We start from the raw sequence: 27,408 nt of genomic DNA on the forward strand, positions 1-27,408 counted from the left end.
GAGATTGGAATATTTATGATTCCGTGGATTATCCATTCACTGACAGGTCGTTCTGACATTGTCATTGGTAATCTTTCTAGTTTTTCAATGCTCAAGATTGTATAATCAGCACCCTTTTGCGCCATACCGATTTGTCTATCAGTAAGGTTAAAGATTTGGAATAGTGACGTTGTGTTGATTAAACGCCAAGGCACATAGCCTGAACGCAGATTTTGTAACGTCCAGCCAAGCTGTACAATGGAACGCAATTGTGACTGACCATGTTGTAATAACAGTAAGTCTTGCGATAATATATCGATTGCTGAAGACACAATGCTGTCCAATAAAAAAATTCTGGAGGACAGAGTCATTAACCCATTGTCCACTACAGAAAGTGATTTTTCCAAATTGATACGGTCAATTTCCCGTATTCTTTCTGCTGTCTCAATTTGAGTAACCTTCCAGGCCTCATTGTATGCTGCATATACAGAGGCTGCTATGAAACGCTTTTGACGCTGTTTGCGTGGTCCCAGTATGAAATCACGCAAGTCAGCACCATCAGTAAGTAAAGTTAGGTGTTGCTTAATTTCAGGCAGTGTGGAAGTCTGTAGCCATTGAAGGCATAATTTGCCCACACTGTAGGTTGTTATTATCCCTGGGTGATGTCTTTGGGGATATCTAGGGTCTGGCCTGGTCATTTTGAAACCCTGTGTTTTATTCAGGAATCTATCTTGACAGTTATTTGTATCTGTGGGCCAGATCAACCATTGTTTCCAATCAGGATGTGTTCTGTTTTGGTTTAGTATATGGTTTACGTCTATTTCTTCATCTGTATCAGAGTTATTGCTAAACATTGTTGGCTTTGGAATAGACGGTTTAATTAAATCTTTGATTTTGGCTAAGCCAAGACAGGTGGTTTGTTGAACAGTGTCATTTAAAAATATCATTTGTTCTGGGATCATGCAGGCTCTAAACAAAGCTTCTAAACCCTGTACTTGCCATTCTTTTGTACCCCAAACACTTTTCAAATCAACATTTTTGTCCCAATAATCAAATCCAAAAGTATTCATTTTTTCGAAGAATGAATCTGAATATATCAATTTTGTGTTGGTTATCATGGTTTTCATCCCTGTCTTGTTTGACAATTTAAAATAAAATGTTTCAGCATTACTTATGTTAAAACCTGAGAAATATGAATATTTGTCATAAACAGTTCTAGAGCTCCCTTTTGGAGGTGTAGCAAAATGTTCCCATTGATTATAATTTAAAACATTTCTAGGTTGTGCTGATTTATGCAAAAAATGGTTACCATAATGGTTATAGCAATACATACTATCATAATTTGTAGAACCTTGCAAATAATCATGTTTTGTAAATTTAGCAGACATTACTAAGTCAGACATCATGTTGTTAATACTCTCGAAGTCCCAATCATCAGCAAATGAGTTTGGTTTTGCAAAGTCACTCAAAGAGATCTTGATTTGGTGTGGATATTTCAGGATCTCGACCGGACCATAAATTTCATAGTCAGTGTTGTCCCAGGCTACCCCACCAGGTATCGGATTGGCTGTGAAGTTGGCTGAAGAAAGTTCTGGAGAAAGTTCTCTTTTCTCGACGTGTGAAGATGTGTGTGGTTTGAGGACCAAGTTGATGTTCTGACTTGCTGTGTCCATTTTAGCATATTTTCCCTCAATGTAGCGTCCCAAAGTAAATACCATGATGAGCCAAAGTATGAGGATAAATGCACCAAAACCCACCCAAAATTCAATCCATGGAGAAACCAGATATGTTTCTTTCAGTTGTTTCAAAAGTTCCTTAGCTTTGTCTTTAAAGGATTTTGATGATGGCTGTGTCTTTGATTCACTGAAGCCGTCAGAGGAATCATCGAAGTTGATGAAGTAACCAGATGCAGTTCTGTCAATTGTTCCAATTGGTTCAGGATTTTTGTTTCTTGCATTTTCACTTGGTACTTCAGTATAGATTGGTGTGTCTCTGCTAAATGTCTTTATTTGGGTTTTCAGAGGTCTGAGTTCTATTGCATTGTTGCATAGTCCTTGTTGTTCTTCTGTAGGCGTTTCGAATGTGATGAGCCTCTTTGTTAGGACGTCTGTACTGGTAGCAAACCTTGTTGTTCTGCTACTTATTGGGAGTCCACTTGGCCTACTGTTTGTTATCGGCCACATGTTGTGGTTTTACCAGGTCGATGGATACAACTCGGTTCTCCTTTTTTCCAGCAAGTGGCGGTAGTACAACTGATCTTGTCCCGTTGACAGACAAGACAGGAACTGCTTTTCTGTAAGAAGGCCCAAATTCCTTCTTTACCGCGATCTTCTCCCTGACTAGATCCCCAACTTTTGGAATCCAGACAGGTCTTGCTGGGACAGGTGGTGATTCTTCAGTGGTCGTTGGCTGTTGTTTCAACTGTATGTTGCTCAGGTCTTTTCTTGTTTTGTTTAAGTCCTGTAAAATAGCCAAACGGTCTTTGACATCAAAGGTTTTTTCTATTACCACTGAAGTCTGACTATCAAGGTCAGAGATCAACATCCTAGTTCCGAATAATAATTCGTACGGACTGAATCCCTTCAGAGAATTTCTTGGCAAGTTATTTAGACTACGTTGGACACTTATTAGATGTTTGACCCACCCAGCTCCCGAACCTAATACCTTTGCCGTTATAGATTGCTTTATGTCACGGTTTTTTCTTTCAACAATTCCGTTCCCCTCAGGGTGAAATGGACAAGAGTACCGCAATTGCACGCCCATGCTGACCATGGCCTCCTTATAAGCCCTAGAGCTAAAAGCAGGACCATTGTCCGAATGCAGCATGCCAATTGCGTATGTGCCGATAAAGACTCGCAAATCTTTTATAATAGTTCTGGCGTCAGCCGTTCGCTGGTGATCTACATTATAAGTGGAAACTAGCCTGTATATGTTAATCGCAAGCCATTCTTTTTGCTGGTAATATTATCTGCCTTGATACGACGAGGTATTAAACTGCTTCTCTCCCCACTGCGATCTCTGTTGCAGTTTGGGCAGTTTTTTACAAACATGGTGTAGTGCAGGCTCATGCCTGGCCACCAGTACCGTGATTGTAATTCTTCCAGAGAATCTTTTAGTTTAAGGTGTCTGTGACCCTCGCCCATGTGTGCGTCTGCGATTAACAAGTTTCTCCTGTCCATGTTTGGAATCACTCTATCCCCCACTCCAGGGATTCGAGCAAAAGGGACGGAGTTTGCATCGATTATGTATGTATAATTGAGTGGATAGTTGATCGGTAACGCTGAGCAGTCGCCTTTTGATGACGTTTTCACCGCCAGCATTGTTTCACCGTCAATGTATTTTAATGTACGCTTTTTTCGATCTACGGGAGCCGGTTTAGTGGCTGCCGCTGCGGCTGTTTCAGCCAATGAATTCCCCACAACGTGAACGCCATCACGTTGATGACTCAGTGAGTGTGTCACGTGAGTCTTTGGTAGTTCTTTTTTCAAAAGAGCTACTTGTTCCCAGAGCAGTTTCTGCTTTATTGGTGCATCTGTGTCATCTTTGTAACCGTTCTGAATCCATGTCTGCAAATCCTTGTTATATGCTTTGACGCAGTAATATGAATCTGACACTATAAGTGTCGGGAATTCGCGATCCGCATTATCTAGCACCATTTCAATGCTATTATTTCAGTTTGTTGTTCTGAATTAGTTTCTACTGAGTGTGATTTTGTTAATAGAGGTTTTAATATACCTCCGCGCCACACTTCTTTTGTAATCTCACATGTGGGGTTGTATGCTTGTTCTCCCCAAACGGATGGTTGAGCATGTCCGTCTGTATAGATTACACAGGCGTAATGTCGTAGAGGCAGAATGTCGATTGGCAGAGGATACGTCTTTTCATATTTTAGATTTTTTAATTCTTCTAGTTCTGGATCAAAGTAGTAGTATACTTTGTCCGTTGTGATTGAGTTCACCCATTGTATCCATTCCGGATTCAATGTTGTTGTTGGTAAATTACACGGTGCTGTTAGTGCCTCAAAGGCTGATTCTGCTGTTCTGACTGTGATATGTCTACCGTCAGCTATGTCTTTTTCTCTAGCTATTGCGGTTTGAACTGCACGAATGATTTTTTCTGTATTACTGAATTTCTGTTCAGCTTCTGTGTACATGTGTGATTTGAATGCAATTGGTACCTTATCTCCCTCATTAGAGGTTAGGTATGTGAATCCGCATCTCCCTGGGATGATTCGGATCACAAGGTTGCGTGTATTATCACGGGTTTCTAATTTTGTTTTAATTAGCATGTCTGTTTGTAAGGATCTCAAAATTTCTGTGTGTGTTTGAGTCCAACTGGATCTTTTAAAGTCTGGTTTAATTAGATCGTAGAGGGGTTTGACCCTTTCTGCGTAATTTGCAATGTATGTTCTTCCGAAATTTAGGAAGCCTAGAATTGACTGTAGGTTTTTTAGTGTTTTAGGAGCTTGGATTACGGCACATTTCTCTAGGAAATTATCTGCCAGGCTTTTGCCTTCACTTGATAACTCATATCCTAAGAATAGGACCGTCAGATGGGCAATTCTGGACTTTTTGAAGTTGAATTTGTAACCCTCTGCAGCGAACCCAAGTATTATGGTGTTCACTCTTTTCAAGTGAGTCTCCAAGTCATCATCTGTTCAGTAAATGTCATCGACATAAGATAATGCTTCATCATCATATAGTTGTAGTAATTCTGTTACTCTCGCTGAGAATACCCCCGGGCTGTTCTTGTACCCCTGGGCTAACCGACAGAATTGTTTTTGAGTGCCATTTACTGAGAATGCAGTTAAATATCTGCTCTCTGGTGCTATGTTTTGACAAAAGAATCCATTGGAGATGTCCAAGGTTGTTTTGTATTTTTTGCGCACTATGTTATTCATTAGTGCAGCACTGTGTGAGTTTTGCACTGCAAAGGTTTTGCAACATGTGTTAAGGTGTCGGTAATCCAAAACTAGACGATATGAATTGTCTGGTTTGGAGACCGGAAACAAAGGATTGTTCATTTGTGAGGTGCAAGTTTCAATCACCCCCTGGTATTCTAGCTGATCTAGTATTTCATTTACTTGTTTTTTAGCTTCTTGCTTAATTGGGTACTGCCTTTGTGCAGTTGGTTGTGATTTTAACTGGATTTTGTGAGGAGGAGAATCCTCATCCCATCCTACATGATTTTTATATAAAGCAGGTGCTAAGGCCACTGCCCACTTTCTAGCAAGTGTGTATTTTTTATGAATCGGTATTTGATTCGAGAAGGCAGGCATAATTACTTCTTCGCCATGAGGGCACTCCCTGACAAACTCTGGTGGCCAGTCTTTTTCAGCTAGAAGGATGTCATAGCCTTTGGAGAGGTTATCCCAAAATAGTCCCCTTATTTTCCTAGTCTTATCTCCCTCTATACGTAATGTTATCTCGTATATCTTGTGGGGCTTGCTAACTCTGGTGTCTGCAGTTTCCACTTGAAGGTATTCATTCGTGTCCACTGTCTCCAGATGATTCATAAGGACTTTGCGAGCTATGCTCACCTCTGCTGCGCTGTCTAACATTGTCTGAGCCCATTCTCCGTTTTTCAGTTGTGTCCTCAGTATTCTCGGCATTTTTAACTACCTTGATACTGGCTACCTTCTTTTTTGGAAATTGTAATTTCTTTTTTAGCTGAGCAGATTCCTTGTCTTTGGACTTGGCGTGCTCTTCTGATCGTCCTCTTCTTTCCGATTTCTGCGAGGAATTCTGAAAAGATTGAGAGGGACGTGTATCAATGTCTTGATATCTATCAGGTTTTTTAATATTATCCCTATTTCTAAGGTTATATCTATTCCCAGAGGGGTCACTCTGTGGTGACCTCTGTCTTTGGTTTGGAGATTTCTCTCTTCGCCTCGGAGACCTTCCTCTGGACTGGAATTTCTTTTCTTTAGGATTGGATTGTTTATTTCCATCCCAGTTCTTTTTTGGTGAATTATTATTATTAAAAAATATTTTTTCAGGACTTGTAGTCAGATGCGGTTTTACTGGTATTCCACCTAGACTATCTCTGCCTAGTTCTTCATAGGATTTTTCTATGATTCTGGCAATTTCAGCTGGTTGGTCTGCTATATCTGTCTCTTTTAACCTCTGGCGGATCGCCACGTTTGCTGCTTCACCTTTTATGTTGGCTAGTAATATGGCCGAGACCTGCTTGAAGTCTTTCAGTAATTTCATACCAAGAGTTAAAGCAGGTTCTGGACCGTATTCATCTTGAATTTGTTTAAGCACATCTGGTATTACCGAAATGGATGGAACACCGTGCGTTTTTGTGTAGATGGAAGCAAAGACTGTACCCCAAGTGTCACAGTCCTCAATGTGTGGTGCGATTCCCATTGGGAGACATATAGTCAGAATCCTGTGTTTTTCCAGCGGGGTGGTGTCAGGAAACACCGCCTCTATTTGGGTGATTTTCTGTGCCAACCAGAATGGTATTTGTTCCCGTTTAGCTGGAACTTTACCTAGGCAGGACTGGATGTTCTGTGGTGTGATTTTATTTGTGTTCCCCTGGTGAGGGGTCAGCTGTGGAAGTTTAATCGCTGGCTGAATTGTTGAAGTCAGCATTACATACTGAACTAATTGTCTATGAATTTTTAGTAGTTGTTTTAGCTGTATTAACAGCTCTGCTGCAGGCATTCTTTCGATGTCTGGATGTGGTGTGTATCCGGCTAAGACCGGCCACGTTGCTCCTGGTCTTCCTAAAGGACCGAGCCTTGTAATGTGATTGTTATGTTTTAGGGCGCCATCAAATAAGAGCAAATGCTCTTGGAATTTGAGTGGTACTTCCACCTCCTCGAAAGGAGTGTACTCATTAGGAGGTTCCTCTATTTTGTAATAGTGGAAGTACTTTGTTACAGCATTTGCTGCTGGAAAATGTATCCATGAATAGTATACCTCTGTCTGCCGATATTCGTGTGCCTCAATTACGAATATGACTGTGCCACCTCTAGGTGTCAGTCCATTTTCTATAAGTTTTAAGGTTATAGATCTCCTTTTAATGACCGGAATGAGTATTATATCCGCGTCTGCTGCTTGCATGGTAGCATCAGCATCTGCGAGTTCAGTTGCTAATCTAACTGCCTCTCTTTCATCATCACTCTCTGCCATTTTACAGACAGGATGGTATTATGTTTGTTTGCAGATCAGGTTTCTTTATGGAAACAGAGATTAGATGCACAATATTTTGGGAATGTTTTTATCCTTCAACGTTGACTATACCAAGAACCATACATCGGAGTTCCCTCCTGCGAGGTTTTGGAGGATATTACCTTTCACCCACTCCAGACGTCTTTGGAGTATTTGGGAAAAGGGGTCTGAGTGAGAAAGCACGACTGAGTTACTCTAAATGTCTTACGTTAGTTTTATCGCCCTTTCCAAACACGTTGGGCGCCATGTAGTGTAGTTCCTATCTTCCCAATAGGCTCTGCGCATTGGAATAGTACCTACAGCAGTAAAGGCCTAGGCCAGACGTTAACTAGGTCTACTACTGTCGATACTAGACTTAATTTTTGGGTTTGCCAGCTAAGCTCAGAGTTCGCTAGAAACTTTCTCGAATGTTCAAGGAAGGATTAACTTCCCTGATTAGACAAGAAGGGATTTAGTTTCTGACAACCATAGAACATGACAACTTTGCTCTCCCCTAATCAAGAGTCAATCTCGAGAGTCGTGTGAGCACAAGGCAATTATTTTACTCAGTCAGTACGTGCATTCTTAGTCTCATCAGATTGTAGAGAAAAGGAAGAGACGGGCGTGTTCAATAAAAAGGTGTTATTTATTGATCAGTCTCTTTTCTCGTACAAGAGAAATGGATCGATATTATTGCAATACTTATAGTTAAGTAAAGTGCATACATTAAAAGCAATAGTATAAAATAATACTGTAAAAACATTGATATGGTTTCTGAGCCATATGATGTTTAAAATGATTAAAATATATTTACATACACATATACATTTGACTAAACGTACTCAACTGGTGTTTCTAAATACGCCTACCCCGTGTACCTGACCTAAGTCTAATGCGTGGGCGGGAATAGAAAGTTACAGTTTAAGTTAAGTTTGTTTTTGCCAAGTGAATAACTAAAGAATTCTCTGTGAGGGGTTATTCAGTTCTGTACCTGGAAGTTAGGATGAATGAGGAATGGTATCTCTTTCTCTGCTCTCGATATTCCAGGCTGCCTGCGAGGGCTGCCCGAAAGCGCCGGTGCTGGGTCTCTCGGCTTGAGATAGCAGCGCGTCTCTCAGCGCGTCAGGAAGGCGGGGCTGCGCCAGCGGGGTCTGCTTCTGCTCTCGGCTTCGGCAAGTATGGCTGCTCCGTCTTGTCACCACGCGTGTGTTTGCATAGGGCAAGGTCGGCAATATTTATACCTTAAAGGTGCCGAGATTGACGTAAGGATGGACATAGGTACGTCAATAAAGATGTCATATGACTTGCTCGTTAGCACATTCTTTTGCAAAAGTTCTCTGTGAAATCAAAACAATGGCCGCACGGATTGTCCAGGTTGTCATAGCTTTGATTTGTTATGAGAACGTCGTATGCCTTATCAGGGGCTGGAGGAATGTCGCTTGTCTAATTAGATCTCAAGCGTTATGACCTAATCAGATAACACGTTCCTGTGCCATAGTGTGACTGCGTCAGATAACGGTATCTGCATCATGGGGGTTTTCTTGCCTCATGGGCTGACTGTTAGTTAACTTGATAGTTAGTTTAACCAGAATAGGGTCAGGAATAGGGGGACTGATTCAGAACCTATAGAAATACACGACAAAACCTGCCGAAAACTCTAAAAAACCTGGATCCGTGAACGAACATCGGAAAGCTACACCACCCACAAGAATGCCACTCACAGACACCGCCAAAAGGACCTCCTTCAAAGACTGCCTAGGCAACAAAGCACACAACAGCAAAGAGCTCTTCAACATCATGAAGGAACTCTCCATCCCCAGCTCCAACACCAACGACATCCCACCTTCACATGACCTGTGCGACTCGCTGGCCACCTACTTCCATCGCAAGATCACAGACATCCACGACAGCTTCAACGCCGCCACCACCCCGGCAACCACTGAGACTCCCGCTCCCAAGACGACCACCCTCACCAATCTGATCTCCTGGACCAACATCAACGACGACGACACCATCAAGACCATGAACACCGTCCACTCCGGATTCCCGGAAGACCCCTGCCCACACCACATCTTCAACAAAGCCAGCAGCACCATCACACCCCATCGCTGGAAAACCATCAACATCTCCTTCGAGACATCGACCTTCCCGGAGAGCTGGAAGCACGCAGAGATCAACGCCTTACTCAAGAAACCCAAGGCCGGACCCCAAGGATCTCAAGAACTTCCGGCAAAGATCATCAAAAATGCCGCCAATAAACAACTACTCAGCTTCCTCGTGGAGAACAGCATCCTGGACCCGTCCCAGTTTGGGTTCCGCAGCAACCACAGCACCGAAACTGCCCTCATCGCCGCCACGGATGACATCAGGTCCCTGCTAGACAACGGAGAAACCGCGGCCCTCATCCTCCTGGACCTGTCTGCCACCGCACAATATGAACACGCCTCTACGATGCCGGAATCCAAGAGAAGGCCCTGGACCGGACTACCTCCTTCCTCCCCGGCAGAACACAGAGCGTCCGCCTCCCGCCCTTCCGCTCCGAAGCCACTGAGAACATCTGCAGCGTACCCCAAGGCTCATCCCTCAGCCCAACGCTGTTTAACATCTACATGGCACCACTCGCCCATTTCGCACGACGGCACAACCTCAACATCATCTCTTACGCTGACGACACCCAGCTGATCTTCTCCCTCACCAAGGACCCCCACACTGCCAAAACCAACCTCCACAAAGGAATAAAGGCAGTCGCCGACTGGATGAGGAACAGCCGACTGAAGCTGAACTCTGACAAGGCGGAGGTCCTCATCCTCAGATCCACCCCCTCGGCCTGGGACGACTTCTGGTGGCCGACGGCACTAGGAGCACCCCCTACACCCACCAACCACGCACGAAACCTAGGGGTCCTCCTCGACTCTACCCTCTCCATGACGAAGCAGGCCAACGCTGTCTCCTCCTCCTGCTTCAACACCCTCCGCATGCTTCGCAGGATCTTCAAGTGGCTCCTCACAGAAACAAGGACGGTCACCCAGGCCCTCGTCAGCAGTAGACTGGGCTACGGAAATGCACTCTACGCAGGAGCCCCAGCCAAACTCCTGAAACGGCTTCAACACATCCAGAATGCCTCCGCACGCCTGATCCTCGACACCCCTTGCCGCAGCAACATCACACCCCACCTGAGAGACCTACACTGGCTCCCTATCAACAAGAGAATAACCTTCAAACTCTTCACCTACGCACACAAGGCACTCCACAACATCGGATCAACGTACCTCAACAGCCGACTCAGCCTCTACACCCTCACCCACCAGCTCCGCTCAGCCGACCACGCCCTCGCCACCGCCCCCGCAATTCGAAGAGTGACCCCTGGCGCGGCAGATCATTCTCCCACCTCGCCACCAGGACATGGAACACCCTCCCCATCCGCCTGCGGCAGACCGAAGACCTTTTGACCTTCAGAAGACTTCTCAAGACCTGGCTCTTCGAACAGTAGCAGCTTCCCTCCTCCCCCCCCCCCCTGTGCCTTGAGACCCTCGCTGGTGTGTAGTGCGCTTTACAAATGCCATGATTGGTTGATTGATAGGGAGATATATACTGTGCAGGCGTTTGGGGGAGAGGTAGGTCATGTGTATAATATTTTATTGTTTTAGCTTAAAACGGGCAGACACCGCCACCCTTTTTACTCGCGAATGTATCCTGAGCCACTCCAGCTGAGCCACTGGCTCTTCAATATGCCGCTTCCAAGCCATTTCGATTGGAAGGGGCTTTAGTAATTTATCGGAGTGTAATACCCAATATAAGTGTGTAATTAGTTTACGACCCCGCCATCGACAACATAGAGTGTTAGTGTGTTCCGGAGACGAGGGCCTTTGTTGTCTAGCTATCGCCGCTAGCTTTGCATATTGCAGGAATTAGCCTGTCCCTGGGGCAAATGTTTCCTGGGCTTCTTGCAAAGAGATGAACCTGTCTCAAGGGTAGAGATCAGATAGCAATATACAGCCACCCCCCTGACGCCGGCTAACCGCCATAGTTTGTGCAGTTTGTGCGAAGGGAACCAGAAGCCATATATCAGTGTTCGGGCATAGGGCACTCTTCTAAGGACATGCCTGACCACTCGCTTCCGTATTTTCCTCATGCAGCGGATCACATGGGGGAGTTCCGGGGGTATACTAGCCCCATTCATCAGAAGTTCTCTCAGCTGATACCCAGTATGGGAAACCTCCAGCAATCGATAATAATCTTAACAACAAACAGCAGTAGGATCTACATGTATACTTATACTGAAACTACTCAAGAAAATAACGCCCCTGCTCCCACTTTCAGCAAGTAAAGCAATAGCGTTGGCTGTAGTTATATCTAGATCGCATTATGCCAACCAAGTATATGTAAGAATACCCAATACCACATTCATAGATTACGAGTAATTCACAGTGATGCAGCTTGTTTAAGATAGCATCTTCTGAGGTGGACACACGTCATACCTATATGAAAATAACAAATTCGCTCTAAGACCCTCTGCCTTGGCTCTAAAGGGTTGAGAGGTCTGGCCCCTCACTTCATTGTAAACCAGGTGGAGATGCATACACCCGTACAAAAGCAGAGATCGCCTCACTTGAATTTACTTGCTATTGCAAAATTATAGAAGATCAGATCAGGTGGTTGCAGCTTTGTGGTACAAGCTCCTTCCATTCGTATCTCCCTCCCGTTTAAATCCATTTTGATTCTAACTTCAAGTGTTTTCCCAGAAATTTGACCACCCACAAGCCTACTTATACTACATTCTTCCCCGATCTGATTTGTTTTCTCCTCTTTTATGTATTTCTGATTCAGTTTCAAGAAACCCCAGGTTGAACATGCTCTCTATATTTGCAATGACATAACAAGCATTTTGTAGATCCTGTAGAGGTTTGATGTGTTGGTGCGTGCTTCAGTCACTGAACCGAATATTGCAAAAGAGAGGTGTGCAGTGCAAGTGAGAATGATTGCGCAGTCTTGTCTGCCAGGGTTTTATAAACCTTCGAAGGCTGCAATTCTCTTTTTTAGGTAGCACAGTGTGTAATTTGGACAGAGCATGGAACAGACATAGGGCCTGGTTTAGATCTTGGCAGTATTCCCTCCGTCACTCCATGGCAGCAGCTTCAAGTACTTCGTTGAGTTGCCGGTATCCCGTCTGCTGTATTTACATGTGTGCTGGCTGAACCATTTTCCACACTGATAGACTGTTTTCCGTCGCATAAGTGGCACACCACCACGACTCGGTGGTCTCCTCTCCTGGCTAACATAACTCCGTCTCCATCAGGCCAACCATATTGTGCCAAGCCTATTTAGATATCCCTGTTGTGCTGGGGTTGTCCCAGCGGCGGTTTGCTGACAGTGTGAGTCCCTGGTGGAGTGGAGACTGGTAAGTTCTACTTATTAATCTGTCCATACACATATGTTGTGTTTGCTTCTAAATACATACGTATGTTGTGTCATGCCCATTTTTGTTACATATTGCATGCCACACAAACAACATTCAGACACTTTTGAATGCACACCCACAGGCACCACAGCCACAATATATTTTTTCAAGTGGCAAAACAGAATTATTCATTTGACCTTGTTAAATTTTGAAATGAGCACTACTGCATTACACAGGAGAAAAAAATTGAATGTAAGAGTAATGCAAAAATACGTAAGGCTACAGCAATTGTCAACACATGATTCATAGTAAGACAAATGTAAAAGTAGCTTTCCTCAGATCCCGGCGGCAACAGAGTCATTTGGCATCGTGGTGCTGTCAAAGCAGCAAAGGTGGAACCTGGATGAAGGGTTTAAAGACAGAAGCAGTAGTGAAAAACACAAAAAGTTACGTTTTCATTCCTCATTTCCTTTGATTCCAACTAAAATTAGGAGGGATTCAAGCCATAGTTGGCTCGACGGAAAGCTACAGCGTGATTAGCTCGCCAATCATCATGGTTGGAGTGCCTCCAACAGCTGCTTCTGCCTCTTACACCGTCAATTCAGTTGAAAATTCCTGGCAGAGTCGTTGGAACTCTGGCGTTCTTTTGTCTATGGACACGCCAACATCTAAATAGAGTGATTGAAATGAAATAAAACTTATAAACGCGCAACTTTGCCCGAAGGCATCAAGGCGCCTACCAAAACAATGAAAATTAAAAAGGCAGAACCAAAAGCTAGGGGTAGGCTTTACCAAAGAGCCATGTTTTCAGGGCCTTTCTGAATGAATGAATTGAAGGTAGAGTCCTAATTTCCAAAGGAACCGTATTCCACCATCTTGGAGCCAGATTGGAAAAGGCTCTGCCTCCCCATTTAGCTCTTCGCACTCGGGGAGCGGTGAGGAGCAGTTTCGCCGAGGACCGGAGGTTCCTGGCAGGAACATAAGGAATCAGGAGATCTTTTACTCCTCCAGTCTCAATCCTATTTAGGGCACCAAACACCAAGCATAAAACTTTAAAAGAAATCCTGGCGTCAATAGGAAGCCAGTGCAAAGATTTCCTGGCGGCGGTCGCTGATGACCTTTTAGGAAGGTCCAGCACAAACTTTGCTGCAGCATTTTGCACGGATTGAAGACCTTGCAACAGGCCCTTGTTGGCTCCCGCGTATAGAGCGTTGCAATAATCAAGCCGAGATGTTATCAAAGCTACCACAGTTTGTTTCCGGGCTTGCACGGACAGGTAGTGTTTAATTTTACGCAGGATGGCAATGACACCCCAGCAGGTGGAGATAGTCCGCTTTACTTGGAGGGCCATATCGAGGGAGGGGTCAATCATAAACCCCCAGATTTCGTGCTGCCCGGGTAGGAGCTGGGCAGGCCCCCAGAGATTCGGGACACCATTCCGCCGACCAGATGTCTTCCTTCACGCCAAACACAAGGATCTCCGTCTTTTCACCGTTTAGCCGCAAAGAATTGTTAATCATCCAATGGGCAACTGCCTCCATACAGAGTCTAAACTTGGAGGCAGAGGAGCTGACAGGCTGGGCGAGAGACAGCAAGATCTGTGTGTCATCTGCGTAAGACACTACCTCCGCCAAGAAGGCATACAGTTAATCAAGTCGAAAAAGTGATGGCTAAATCATACTGCCTAGATCGAAATCAAGCCTATTGTGCTGAAAACACATTTCAAATCAGTTTCTTTCATAATTTATTGACTAGGTTATGGGCATTGTGAAATTTTAATGATTGAATTTGTGGGTGGTTTTAGAAATGAGCGATGTTCTCTGATCACACAGGCTTGGTGAGACAGGAAGGAATATTTTGACCTAACTGTCCTGTGATAACATGTTGTCTTTTCTCTTTTCCTCTCCTCTGCAGACTCTTGAGACTTGAACATCAATTTACCAGAATGGGCAGAAGACGGGCTCCAGGAAAGAAAGTGACAGCGCAGTGTTCACGTGAATCCGTAAGAGCCACAGTCCCATCTTTACCTCTCCATAACGTCTCAACTTCAAGATCCCAAAATGATGCTCAGAGGGACCAGGACCTGGAACCGCTTTCGGAGAACCTGCCCCACATTATCCTTCTATCCATGCTGGAGGAGCTGGAAGCCAAACTGGATAACTTGATGAATACTGTGGAGGACGTACCTTCTAGAGTCGCTGGGCTGATTAATAAAATCTGGATAGAAAAGGATCAATGTTACCTAGATAATGGTGCAGTGTCTTTGGAGATGGTCTGTCCAGTGAGCATTAGAGATTGTGCAATTAGCCGGTCTCCTGCAACACCTCAACTGAACAGGCAAGGGGAACCGAGCTTGTGTCTTCAGCCGGTGTTCTCTGATGGGCATGCACCAAAGCAGGACTGTACGCTCTCCTCGCCAACTCATGCTCAAGGGCGTCCAGAGGAGCCAAACCTTTGTCTACAGCCAATGTTTCCTGATCGACATCACCCACAGCAGGACCAGTGCTTGCAGCCTGGGTTTCCCGCTAGAAATGGAGTACAGCAGGATTGTCCTCTATCCCGGTGCCCTCAGACAGATCCTCCATGCAGATCACAGGAGGCAAAGCTGTGTCTTCACTCGGAATTTGTTGATGGGCAGACACCACAGCAAGACCAGAGCGTACAGACGGCGTTCCCAGAAGAGTCGGAGCCAGATGAGCCCCTGAAGCAAGAACCATCCCCATTGACTACTAATAGCTGGGACCAGCAACAGAACCTCTGCCCACACCCACTATTTCCTGAAGGACACGAACCACAGCAAGACCACCGTATACAACCCACGCTACCAGATGGGAACAGACCTGATGATCCCTTGGAGGAAGAATTGATGTGTTTTGATTTCCAAGATCCCCAGGAGAACCGCAGCCTACAACCCGTGTCACCTGATGGGATGTCATCACACGGACACTTAGAGTCTGGGCTATTGTCCTTTGATGATTTGGGGTCACAACAAACCCAGTGCCTACAGCAACACCCATGCTTGGAGCAGGAACTTCCTTATGCACAGGATCCAAACGTGAACTACGATCTAGAATCTATGCGCCCAGAAGCACAGGAACCAGACAAACATGACAATCTAGACCCGGCCTATACTGAAGCACATGGTTCAGATCAGAATTACAAGCTAGAACCACTGTACACTGCTTCACAGGACCGAGAGCTAGAGTCAGTGCTTCCTGAAGCACAGAAACCAGATCAGAACGACGAGCTCGAACAGACCTGTGCAGATGCACATGGTTCAGATCAAAAGTACAAGCTAGAACCTCCCTGTACTGATGCAGAGGGTTCAGATCAGAACTACATACTCGAACCACTGCACCCTGAATCACAGCATCAACATCCGAACTGCAAGGCAGAACTGCTCTGTCCTGATGAGCGGGGTCAGTGTCTGCCTCCATCATTTCTAGGACTGGATACACATACTGCAGATGAAGACTCAATGGAGAGAGGAAATACAAAGTCACATTTATTGCTGTTCGAAGCTATCCCAGGTATGTGTCTTGTTATAAATGGACTCTTGGAGTGCATACTAACACATGTAACCTCTTCAAAATGCGTATGGGCAGATTTTAGAAAGTATCTGAGGGGAGGATTATGGTTTGGATGGAACCCACTGAGCGATACTGACCTCCAAAGTACGAGTACACAGGGTGCAGATGTTTCCCTGCATTCTCCTCCTCTAGTTCAATCAATCAATCAATCAGCAGATTTGTATAGCACGCTACTCACCCGCTAGGGTCTCAAGGCGCTGGGGGGAGGGGGAGTCGCTACTGCTCAAACAGCCAGGTCTTGAGTTGCTTCCTGAAGGAGAGATGGTCCTGGGTCAGCCGTAGGTGGGTGGGGAGGGAGTTCCAAGTCTTGACCGCCAGGTAGGAGAAGGATCTTCCTCCGGTGGTGGTTCTGCGAATTCGTGGGACGGTGCGAGGGCGAGGCTGGCCGACCGGAGCTGGCGGGTGGGTGTGTAGAATCTGAGGCGGCTGTTGAGGTATTTGGGGCCCATGTCGTGGAGGGCCTTGTGTGCGTGGGTGAGGAGTCTGAACGTGATCCTCTTGCTGACGGGAAGCCAGTGCAGGTCTCTCAGATGGGCCGAGATGTGGCTGTGACGGGGGATGTCCAAGATGAGTCGTGCAGAAGCGTTCTGTATGCGCTGAAGTCTTTTCTGGAGTTTGGCTGTGGTTCCTGCGTAGAGGGTGTTCTCGTAATCCAGTCGGCTGGTGACAAGGGCCTGGGTGACCGTCTTCCTGGTTTCGGTGGGGATCCACCAGAAGATCTTTCTGAGCATGCACAGGGTGTTGAAACAGGATGACGAGACGGCGTTGACTTGCTTGCTCATTGTGAGGGAGGAGTCCAGGATGAAGCTCAGGTTGCGTGCCTGGTCCGTTGGCTTGGGGGCGGTGCCCAGGGCAGGGGGCCACCAGGAGTTGTCCCAGGCAGAGGGGGATGGTCCCAGGATGAGGACTTCTGTCTTATCTGAGTTCAGTTTCAAGCGGCTGAGCTTCATCCATTCCGCGACGTCTTTCATTCCTTCCTGGAGGCTGGTTCTGGCGGTGGTGGGGTCCTTGGAGAGCGAGAGGATCAGCTGGGTGTCGTCGGCGTAGGAGATGATGTTTAGGTTGTGTTGGCGTGCGATGGCTGCAAGGGGGCTCATGTAGACGTTGAAGAGGGTGGGGCTGAGCAAGGATCCTTGCGGAACGCCGCAGATGACTTCGGTAGGCGCAGATAGGAACGGGGGGAGGCGGACTCTCTGGGTTCTTCCGGCGAGGAACGAGATGATCCACTCCAAGGCCGTTCCTTGGATTCCGGTGTTGCTGAGGCGCTGTATCAGGGTGCGGTGACATACGGTGTCGAAAGCTGCTGAGATGTCTAGGATGATGAGGGCAGCTGTTTCCCCGTTGTCGAGCATGGACCTGATGTCATCAGTGGCTGCGATGAGGGCGGTCTCGGTGCTGTGGTTTGCTCGGAAACCGGACTGCGAGGGGTCGAGGGATCCGTTAGTCTCGAGGAAGGCGGAGAGTTGTTTGTTGACGGTCTTCTCGATGACTTTGGCAGGAAAAGGGAGGAGCGAGATGGGGCGGAAGTTCTTGAGGTCCGTAGGGTCCGCGGTGGGTTTCTTCAGGAGGGCGCTGAGCTCAGCATGTTTCCAGCTCTCCGGGAAGGTGGCGGATGCGAAGGAGTTGTTAATGACGTCCCGGAGTTGGGGTGCGATGATGGAGTCGGCTTTGTTGAAGATGTGGTGTGGACAGGGGTCGGTTGGGCAGCCGGAGTGGATGGTGTTCATCATGCGGGTGGTGTCTTCGGTGGTGACCGGGGTCCAGGTGCAGAGGGTGGTGTTGGGGGGCGCTGGTTCGGTGGTTGTGTGCGTGGTCTGTGCGCCGAAGCTGTTGTGTATGTCGGCGATCTTGCAGTGGAAGAACGAGGCGAGTGAGTCGCAGAGGTCTTGCGTGATGTCGTTGTTGCAGGCGCTGGGGTTGGAGAGCTCTTTCACGATGCTGAAGAGTTCCTTGCTGTTGTGGGTGTTGTTGTCCAGGTGTTCATTGAATGATGTCCTTTTGGTGGTGTGGATCAGCTGGTGGTGTTTGCGGGTGGCGTTCTTGAGGGCTGTCATGTTTTCTGTTGTCTGGTCGTGGCGCCAGGCTTTCTCGAGGGTGCGGCAGGTTTTCTTGGAGTTTTTGAGGTCGTTGGTGAACCACGAGGCTTTATTGCTGCCGAGTCTGCTGGGAGGGTTCTTCAGTGGCGCGAGGTCATTGGCGCAGTTGGTGAGCCACTGTGTGAGGTTGCGGGCTGCTTCGTTGGGGTCCCTCGTGTTGGTGGGAGGGTTCTGGCTGAGGGAGGTGGTGAGTTGGTCGGCGGTGATCTTGCTCCAGCTTCTGCGGGGAACCTGTTGCGGGTGGTGGTGTGTCGTGGTTCTCCTGAAGTTGAAGTGGACGCATCTGTGATCTGTCCGGTGGAGGGGCTGAAGGAGATGTGCTTGCTGGAGGAGAAGATGGGGTCAAGAGTGTGGCCGGCGTAGTGGGTGGGGATGTTCACCAGTTGCTTGAGTCCGAGGTTGGCGAGGTTGTCCAGCAGGGCGGCGGTGTTGCTGTCATTGTTGTTTTCCAGGTGGAAGTTGAGGTCCCCTAGGAGGATGTAGTCTGAGGTTCCACACAGGACTGCATCCTTCCTGTGCAGAAACAGGCCTGGTTATGGGACTCTGCATGAGACAAATAGGCTAGTAGCTCTTGTCGTTCTTTGTCCGTCCCTATTCCAGGCTGAGGAACTGGAAATAGCGCTATTCATGGGAGGAATTACTGGCCAGAATCGCACGTAATAGTCGGATGCAAGTGATGTGGTGTTCATTGAGAATAGCAGACATGTGCAGTCTAGAGAGGGAACTGTGTTTCTAGTTGCACAGTTACATTGGGTAAGACGCAGTCGTCTCCAGTTCCTGATTTAAAAATCCTAGTCTGTATTCAGCCTCAACAGCAGGTCTGACCAGGGATGTTGTTGTCACTGCAGGGTTCTCCAGGAGTGTACACCACCTCATGATAGACAGATACACAAAGGTTTTGGAGCTCTGAGGTGACTTGCAATAATCTTATTATATGCACCAGGTGGTACTTTATCCCGTATAATACATGGTCACACATCCACTTTCCCACAAACTTTGGTACGTAGCTCCTACATATGCAGCAGCTAACATGTTTGCAAACATGAAGAATTAGCTTAAAACCTGTTGTGCAAAAGTAAAAATAAAAACGGTTAGATATTTATTGCAAAAAGATGTTAGAAACAGTTCAATAAAAGTCCATTAAAAAGAAAAAGCTGCAGTAGCTCGAAACGTGTAGAAACATGCAGAAAGATTCCACCCTTCCTTTATCTAAGGAAACTAATGAACATATTCCCTCTGCTTCTCATAGTAAACTAGTAACATACAGCAGAAGTAATAAAAGCAAAGTGCTGTTTGTTGCTTTAAACAGCTGCTTCAATTATGCTTCGTGACTTGACCTTCTTTTCACATCAGCTGCTGGCACTGTTGTGCCCTCAGGACTGGACTGTAATAACTTATAAAATCCGAGTTCTGACGTCTCTTCTTCATAATCACTGACTTAGTGCATCACAAATTCCTGATTATAAAGAGATTAGAGACTGCCATTTATACAGGGATTACAGAATCCCGTCTAATATAATTATATATATATAAACATATAATAACTTTGGCACAGTTCAATGAATCTGCACAAAACTATTTGGGATTGGCATGGCTAGTTTCATGCAGTCTGTTTTTTGTGGTCCTCAAATTAAGCCACTAGTCATTTAGGATCGAGCTAGCTGGACCTTTAGCCCATGAATGGTCAGTGCATCTGGACTCGCAGACCCAAATGTAAAAATATATTGGATCCGATTGGTTGAGGGAGCTTTTACGCCCATCCATTTCGGATACGTAAACCCAAAGTTGGGTTTGCGGACCTGAAGCTCCTTGATTGGCTGGCTACATCTTGAACCATTACATGATGAAGAGACTTGTTCCCCGCATCCTATAAAAATATTAAAGAAGCCATAAAGAGCCGTGGTGCCATCCTGTCTCTCCCTGGCACAGGGGCTGCCTAATGTTAAAATGTAAAAAGAAATTGCTGATTTTGAACAGAGGTTGGATTCCACATCATGACCCTTGAGGTCCGCAAACCTTAGGCTGGTGTCTGCGCAGACACTGTAATTGGCCTTGTACCCTGGTAGACAGTTGTGATGTTCGGAGACCTGCTGCCTTGTCTGAAACCCTATCGATGTCCAATAAGGATACACAAGTTTGCCAGTGTTCGAGAACCCCAAGAAAGTTTCAACTAAAGTGCTTATGTCTACTGCTGCCGACCAGAAACTTCACTGTCGACTGTAAAGTTGGCACCTAAGGTACTGGAAGGACGGCTTGGGGTGGAGGGGACATTGGCATGTACAGAGGGCCGTGCCATTGAAGCATCTTCTGGCAGCTCTCACCAGGGGCATCATGACGCGACCCTGCCACATCTGTACAACATTTCCGGGCCGAAAGCAGTATAGAATATTAGCTATAAATTCTGTAACCAGTCTGTTTGCTACGCACAGTCCACTGTACTAAATGATATGAGGTATTCTTAGTACATGTATTTCTAAAATGTCAATTGTTGTAATATTTAGGACACTTACTATTGTAATGCAAGTTGATCTCTAGTAATGTATAGGACATGTATTATTTGTAAAGTAGAAATGCTTTCCACTTAAAATTGAATATATATACTTGGTAGTTTGTTTAAAGGACTAATCAAACCACATGTCAAAAGTACAGTGCTATAGAATTGTGAAGCACTCTGATACCCAGTTGGGTCATGTTTGCGCTATATAAAACACTGAATTAATAAATAAATAACACACCTGAGTGTGGTGAGATCCCCCCACACACACCTGGTGCCTGCTGTGAAGAAGGTGTGTGAGGGCTGAAAAATTACCTTCATGCCCTTCAAGGCCAGCGACCTCGATGCTGCCTGCGTGGTGGCCATATTGAAGCAGAAAATCATCAGGACATCTCATGCATTTACACCCAATATCGTGAAAGAGGCAAGCCCGTAGGCTGATTTGGAAATTATTGGGCACTTTGCTAGTCGTATCTTGAGGAAAATAATCAAATACCGACGGCGAGGCCAAACTACTTTTCAAAAATAACATACTCACACTGGGGAGAGACTTCTCAGGCTCTGATTGTGGGCTGGGATTCCCTGCAACAGAGTGCAACCATTTGTAGCTTCTTATCAGACTAATAGTCCCCTTTCCAGGCGTTCAGAAAAAAAATGTAATATCAGCATTTTTAGGTGCAGCACCTAAGGACCTTATTGATGGCACAGTAATATCTCTCCGCTTCCGGCATTCTATTTTCATTAATCATATCCACCAAATTTGATTGAAATTCAAAGGGTAGGCCTCAGTAACTACGTGTCAATCTTTGTAACCCTGCAAAATGCAGTAGGATATTTCTTTTTCGACTGATGGTGTGGGACACTGCTAAAAGTCATTTGCAAAGTCAGTAGGTTCGCAAGGGAAGACCAATTGGCTTTGCCAGTGCTTGTTTTTTGTTGTGTGCTAGGAAAAAAATCTTACACCTTCTCCTCTTGTATGGATACTAGGCAGAATTGTCACATACATTCTCTCATTTTGAAGTCATAGGAAGAAAAGTAAACACCAAGCTCCCTCAAAGAGAGAGCTTGACATTTATTTCACCTCTGTCTTTGAATGCACTGCAAATGTGACCAGATAAAAGCAAGATTTAAAGGCCTTTTTACAGAAAGCTTGTTTGTGGAAGAATACAGTAAACAAGGTTTGGGCAGCAGGAGGGACGGATGTGAATTACAAACCACAAATCCAATGGTAAGGAATCTGTGGAATGTATTCCCACTGATGCTTTCTGAATATCCCCAAGATGTCTTTAGCGCTGTCTGGTAGTCTTGGATCAAAGGCACAAAGGTCACTTTGAAGTTATTATTGGGATTGCTTTTTTTTTTTTTTTTTTGAACAAAATTTTGTTAAATTTCCATATCAACAAACAAACCAATGGGGGCGCTAGAGGGCGCACAAGATAATGGCCGCACTGTAGTGAGGCTCTGGCTGCCTGGACAGTACTATCCTTCATATCTCCTTATGCCCTGCAGATAATCGTCTGAAACTTTCAGCGAGTGTGCGTCCACCTGCCCCGCAGATCCTGGCCAAGTTTGGTGGCAATCCGACGTCGGACGCCGGACTTCGTCGCCTGGGAAGGCTGCCCGGGGTGAGCTGCTGCGGAAAGGCAGTGCAGAGGCTCGGAGGCGCGACCACGAGAGGCCGAGGCTCGCCACGAGGTAGACAGGCCTTGGACGAGGGACGGACCGTCCGGAGGGTGCGGACCCTGCTGCTGCTCGGCGGACCCGTTGTGGCGGTGAGTCATCCCCCTCCACCGACAGCTGTCAGAGGCAGAGATACTGTGCGGAGGCGCGAGGACCCGCTGGCACTGCGGGAGAGGCTGAGACCTGATGCCTGCACCGGGAGGTAACTGAACGGGGCCCCGGATTTCTGTGCACAAATGCCCGGTAGAACCAACCCTTCCTCCGAGGGCTCGCCGCTGCTGCTAGCGGCGGATTGAGGAGCGTCAGGAGCCTACTGGGGGACGCTAGCTTGGACCGGTCCCTCAACTGACCGCCACCCGCCGGCAACACGTGCACCCCTCCCCCCTGAGACTATTTAACTCGGGCCTGAGTGCATGCCTGCGAGGCAGGGGGCCTGCTCAAGTGAACTCGGAGCCTATTGCAGTCCACATTACATGCAGATGATATACGGTATTCACAGGCGCGTGAGTACTGCGTTGCTGTGGGGGTGTCGCGTGTCTAGAGCCCGCGGGAGTGCGCACCTCTCCTCCATACTGCGATGAGGACAAGAACTGAGTGGGACCTCTGACCCCTTTGTGAGTGCATGCGGGGGACCTCGATAGCTGGAGCGAAGGTCACCTTATCTGGGGGTGCATTCTTCCGGGTTGTTGGACTGCTCCTCGCGCAGAGGGGGCCGCCATCTGAGTGACCCCTGGACTGAGCACACGTATGCAAAACAGATCATTGGCGGGCGGTGAGGACCGCGCTAACCGTATAGCTCCGAACGCCTCTAGCCCCTACAAGAGACGTACAATGGGGAAGAATGACAATAAACAGCCTAAACTCTCTTTCGAACCCGCGGCCACTAGAAAACAGCTACGAGACACGGCGGACTCTGGAGGTGCCCGTGGATCGGCGGGCGCTGAACCCCCCTCAACGGCCATGACCCCTGAGATGCGCCTGATGATGGAGGAGATGAGGCAGGGCTTCGCCACGATAGTGGACAAGGTGGACCGGCTGTCCTCGCGAATGGACGGAGTTGCGCAGAAACTAGAGATCCATGAAGAGCGCCTGTCAGAGGCAGAACGGCGCATATCGGCCACGGAGGACATGTCGACGTCCCACGATACCCGCCTATCCAGAATGGACAATATACTGCGCGTAATAGCGGCAAAGAATGAGGAGTTAGAGGCGAGGAGTAGACGCAACAATATACGCGTCGTAGGGGTTCCGGAATCCACCAACACAGGACGTATGGAAGAATATGTCGAACGGATCCTCACGACTGCAGTGGGCAGGGAAGCCTTCTCCAGTCAATTTATTGTCGAAAGAGCACACCGATCGCTTGGGCCTCGGCCCGAACCAGGGAGACCGCCGCGGCCTATCATCGCCCGGTTGCTCAACTACCGCGACCGCGATGCGGCACTACGAGCAGCGCGGACAAACCAAAACCTGTCGTGTGATGGTGTGAACTTCTCAGTATACCCGGACTTCACTCCTATGGTACAGGAACAGCGGAAAAAGTTCTTAGATGTGAAGAAAAAGCTTAGAGCCATGCAAGTGGACTATGCACTCTTATACCCTGCGCGTCTCAGAGTGACCCATCATGCCAAACAATATTTTTTCACTAATCCGCAACAGGTGGAGGACTATATCAAAAAAATCCGCGCTGCTAGAGGAGGCAGGCGACACGAAGAGGATGATGGTGGAGACGGAGAACCTTTGGAAAATGATGGCGACTGACGGTGCCTCTCCGCTATACACTGATTGGCCTCACGTCCCCGCTCTGAACTTTGATTTGTCTCCTTTAACTTGACCAAGCCCCTGTTGGGCTGCATTTGTTGTGGGATTGAGGTGTTGCTCCAGTGCCACGTAAACGTACTGAGACTGAGCTGTTGCAGGTCGAACTGCGGTCCGATAATTGGGACTTTATTGGAGTGCACAGACTGATGACATAACTGGTGGAGGTATGAGTTGCAGCAGACAAGGGGCCACTCTCACTCGAATGCCCTAGAGTCTTCTCCATCTGAGGCGGGCGCCATGAGAGATGTTGGCATGTTGGTCAGGTTCTAATCTGCAGGGGTAATATATACCAGGCACCACCCCCCCCTATCTCTGACTGGTCTCGCATGGCACGTGCGAGGCGGGAGGAGATTATCGGGGTGGATTGGTGCGTCCCTCTGATGCCCCTAGAAGGGGATTCCCCACACAATTGTTTGATGGTTATTGAATGTGGGAGCCGGGGAGGGGGGTGGGGATGGGGTACTGGCAAGATTGGGTTGCTTCAGTGGAAGGGGGGGGATTGGGAGCATGTGAGTTGGCTTGCTGGGTCCGGGGGGAAGGGGGGTGTGTGTTTGTTGGGGATTTTGATGTTGTTACTATAGGCACTGGTTTGGGTGCTATCAATGACAAGCGTGCAGACGTTGAAGTTAGTATGACTGACTGCGTTACGGGCTGGGAGAAGCGAATGTTTCGTGCGGAGAGAAGATCTGCATTTGGTACAGGAAGTATGAGGGCTGCTAAATTGGACATGATTCTGAATCATGAGCGCGGCGGTTGCAATGGGGAATGATGCATTAGATGACATCTCAATTGTGTCCTGGAATGTACGAGGCCTTAATGAACCCAGGAAATGTAGAAATGTACTTGCATATTTAGATAGACATCATGTGCAGATAGCGCTGCTTCAGGAAACTCACTTGGACCCGCGAAGAGACCCTAAATTTGCGTGTAGATGGGCACATGTGAGAGAATTCTCTTCCTATTCCACGTATTCCAGAGGTACGACCATCTTGATTAACAGGGCACTGCCCTTCCAAAAATTGGGAGCGAGGGTGGATACGGAGGGGAGGTATGTGCTGTTGTGGGGTAGATTGGGTACGGATGTAGTCATGATTGTGAATTGTTACGCGCCCAATGTTGACACTCCTGATTTTTTCCTGACACTGTGGGGTCATGTGCTGGAGGTTGAAGCCGCGCACATTGTCTGGGGGGGAGACTTCAACCTGTCGCTGATACCTGGGATGGATAGGTCAGATGGGAGTGGCCACTACAACATTAAGGCTCGAGACACACTGCAAGGTATACTAACTGAGGCAGGGCTCATTGATAGCTGGAGATTCACGCACCCGGGGACTAGAGAGGGCACGCACTTCACGGCATACACTCGTGCATGGGCGAGACTTGATTACTGCTTCATTTCACGGGGTCTAGCCAATGGTGTCATTAAAGTTAAACATTTGCCTCGAACCTACTCGGACCACTGCCCGGTCTTGGCTGTGATTGGGATGCCTGGCCTACACAAATTGCGACCACCGTGGCGGCTACTCCCCTCGGCTCTGCTTGACCCTGTCTTTAAACTTGAACTTGGGGAGGAGATAGAGGCTTTCTTCCCTAGAAATAAGGGGTCTGTCGAAAGTGTAGAGACGATATGGGAAGCCTTCAAGGTGACTATCAGGGGTGTCACGATTGCTAAGAGCTGCGGGATACTAAGGGACTTAGTTCGTACACTGCATAAACTGGAATCAGAACTTAAAGCCCTTGAGGCGGAGATGGTCCACAATCCTAGCCCTGCGCTAGCGCAGGAATTCAGGTCTAAGCTTTCGTCCTTTGAGGAAGAGGCTGCTAGGGAAGTGAAGTTTCGGGGCAAATACTGGACGGCTAGGAGATTCTGCGAGGGGGACCGTCCGGGGAAGGTACTCGCTGCGCTCACGCGACATCAGCGCTATGCTACCCATATCTTGGAAATCGCTGATGGCATGGGGGGGACCTATCAGGACACGAAGCGTATACAAGACACCTTCCTACAGCACTACAAACACTTGTACTCCACACAGCAGGAAGGCGACGTGGAATTCGGAGACTTCCTTAATGACATAGCGCTGTGCTGGCTTGGCGATAGTCATAGGGCCTTTCTTGGGGCTCCTTTTGAACTGGACGAGATTAGAGAAGCTATCATGTCCCTTAGTAACGGCAAAGCTGCAGGGCTGGATGGCCTTCCAGCTGAATTTTACAAGTGCTACATTGAAATCATGGCACCGGTGCTGAGGGAAGTCTTTACAGAATCGCTTGAAGTGGGGATACTACCGGGCTCTATGAGAGAAGTGGCGATTACCTCACTCCTGAAGTCAGGGAAAAATCCGTTAGATACCGACTCTTATAGGCCCCTTTCGCTTTTGAACTGTGACGCAAAAATCCTTGCCAAAGTGTTGGCGACTAGGCTGTCCCTTCTCATGACTACCCTGGTACTACCGGATCAGGCTGGCTTTGTGCCAGGTCGAGCGACGTCGCACAACCTTCGCACGCTGTTCTCCCTTATTCCCACTATCGCGCCTGAATTGCCTGTTGCCGCTGTGTTTTTGGACGCCACTAAGGCGTTCGATTCTGTGGAATGGGGCTACCTCATGGCTATCTTGGATAGAATGGGTTTTCCTCAGATTTTCATCTCCTGGGTGAAGCTTCTTTACACTGCCCCGGTTGCCAGGGTCGTCATTAACGGTGTACTTTCCGCACAAATGCCGATCACGAGAGGCACCAGGCAGGGCTGCCCTCTATCGCCCCTGCTTTTTGCCTTAGCTATAGAGCCGCTGGCTTGCAGGGTACGGCAACTACACAAGGCCAGTGCCTTTAACTGCCACCAGCGGCAGATAGGGATTTCTTTATACGCGGATGACGTTACCCTGTACGTGCGTCACCCGCAGCAGAACCTTAACCCAATCCTTAGGGAATTTATTGTCTTTGGCGGCATGTCGGGAGTGCACATTAACTGGAAGAAATCTCAATTCTTCCCCCTCACGGCCTCGTTTGACCGATTCCAATTGGACTACCCCCTGGAGTGGCGTAGTTCGGAACTCCGATACCTGGGTATTGAGATATCGCTCAATAAAGAGGATACTATTCGGTTGAACTATGGTGTGGCAATCTCACAATTGTCAGACAATGTTACTCGATGGCTGGCCCTGCCGCTTTCAATGGCAGGTAGAGCCTCGCTGAT

The 27,408-nt window shown here is 47.4% G+C and overlaps 1 protein-coding gene across 1 annotated transcript in view; it reads left to right on the plus strand.

Moving 5' to 3' along the window:
* The first annotated feature begins 14,460 nt into the window (after positions 1–14,460).
* Positions 14,461–27,408, plus strand: part of LOC144768240 (uncharacterized) — a 48,398-nt gene continuing 35,450 nt past the window's right edge. The window contains exon 1 of the mRNA XM_078651753.1: positions 14,461–16,067. Within this exon, the coding sequence (XP_078507879.1) occupies positions 14,483–16,067 (1,585 nt within the window). The 5' untranslated portion in view covers positions 14,461–14,482. The remainder of the gene's footprint in view (positions 16,068–27,408) is intronic.

The sequence above is a fragment of the Lissotriton helveticus genome, chromosome 1_1 (assembly GCF_964261635.1).
Source record: "Lissotriton helveticus chromosome 1_1, aLisHel1.1, whole genome shotgun sequence".
Classification (NCBI taxonomy): Eukaryota; Metazoa; Chordata; class Amphibia; order Caudata; family Salamandridae; genus Lissotriton; species Lissotriton helveticus.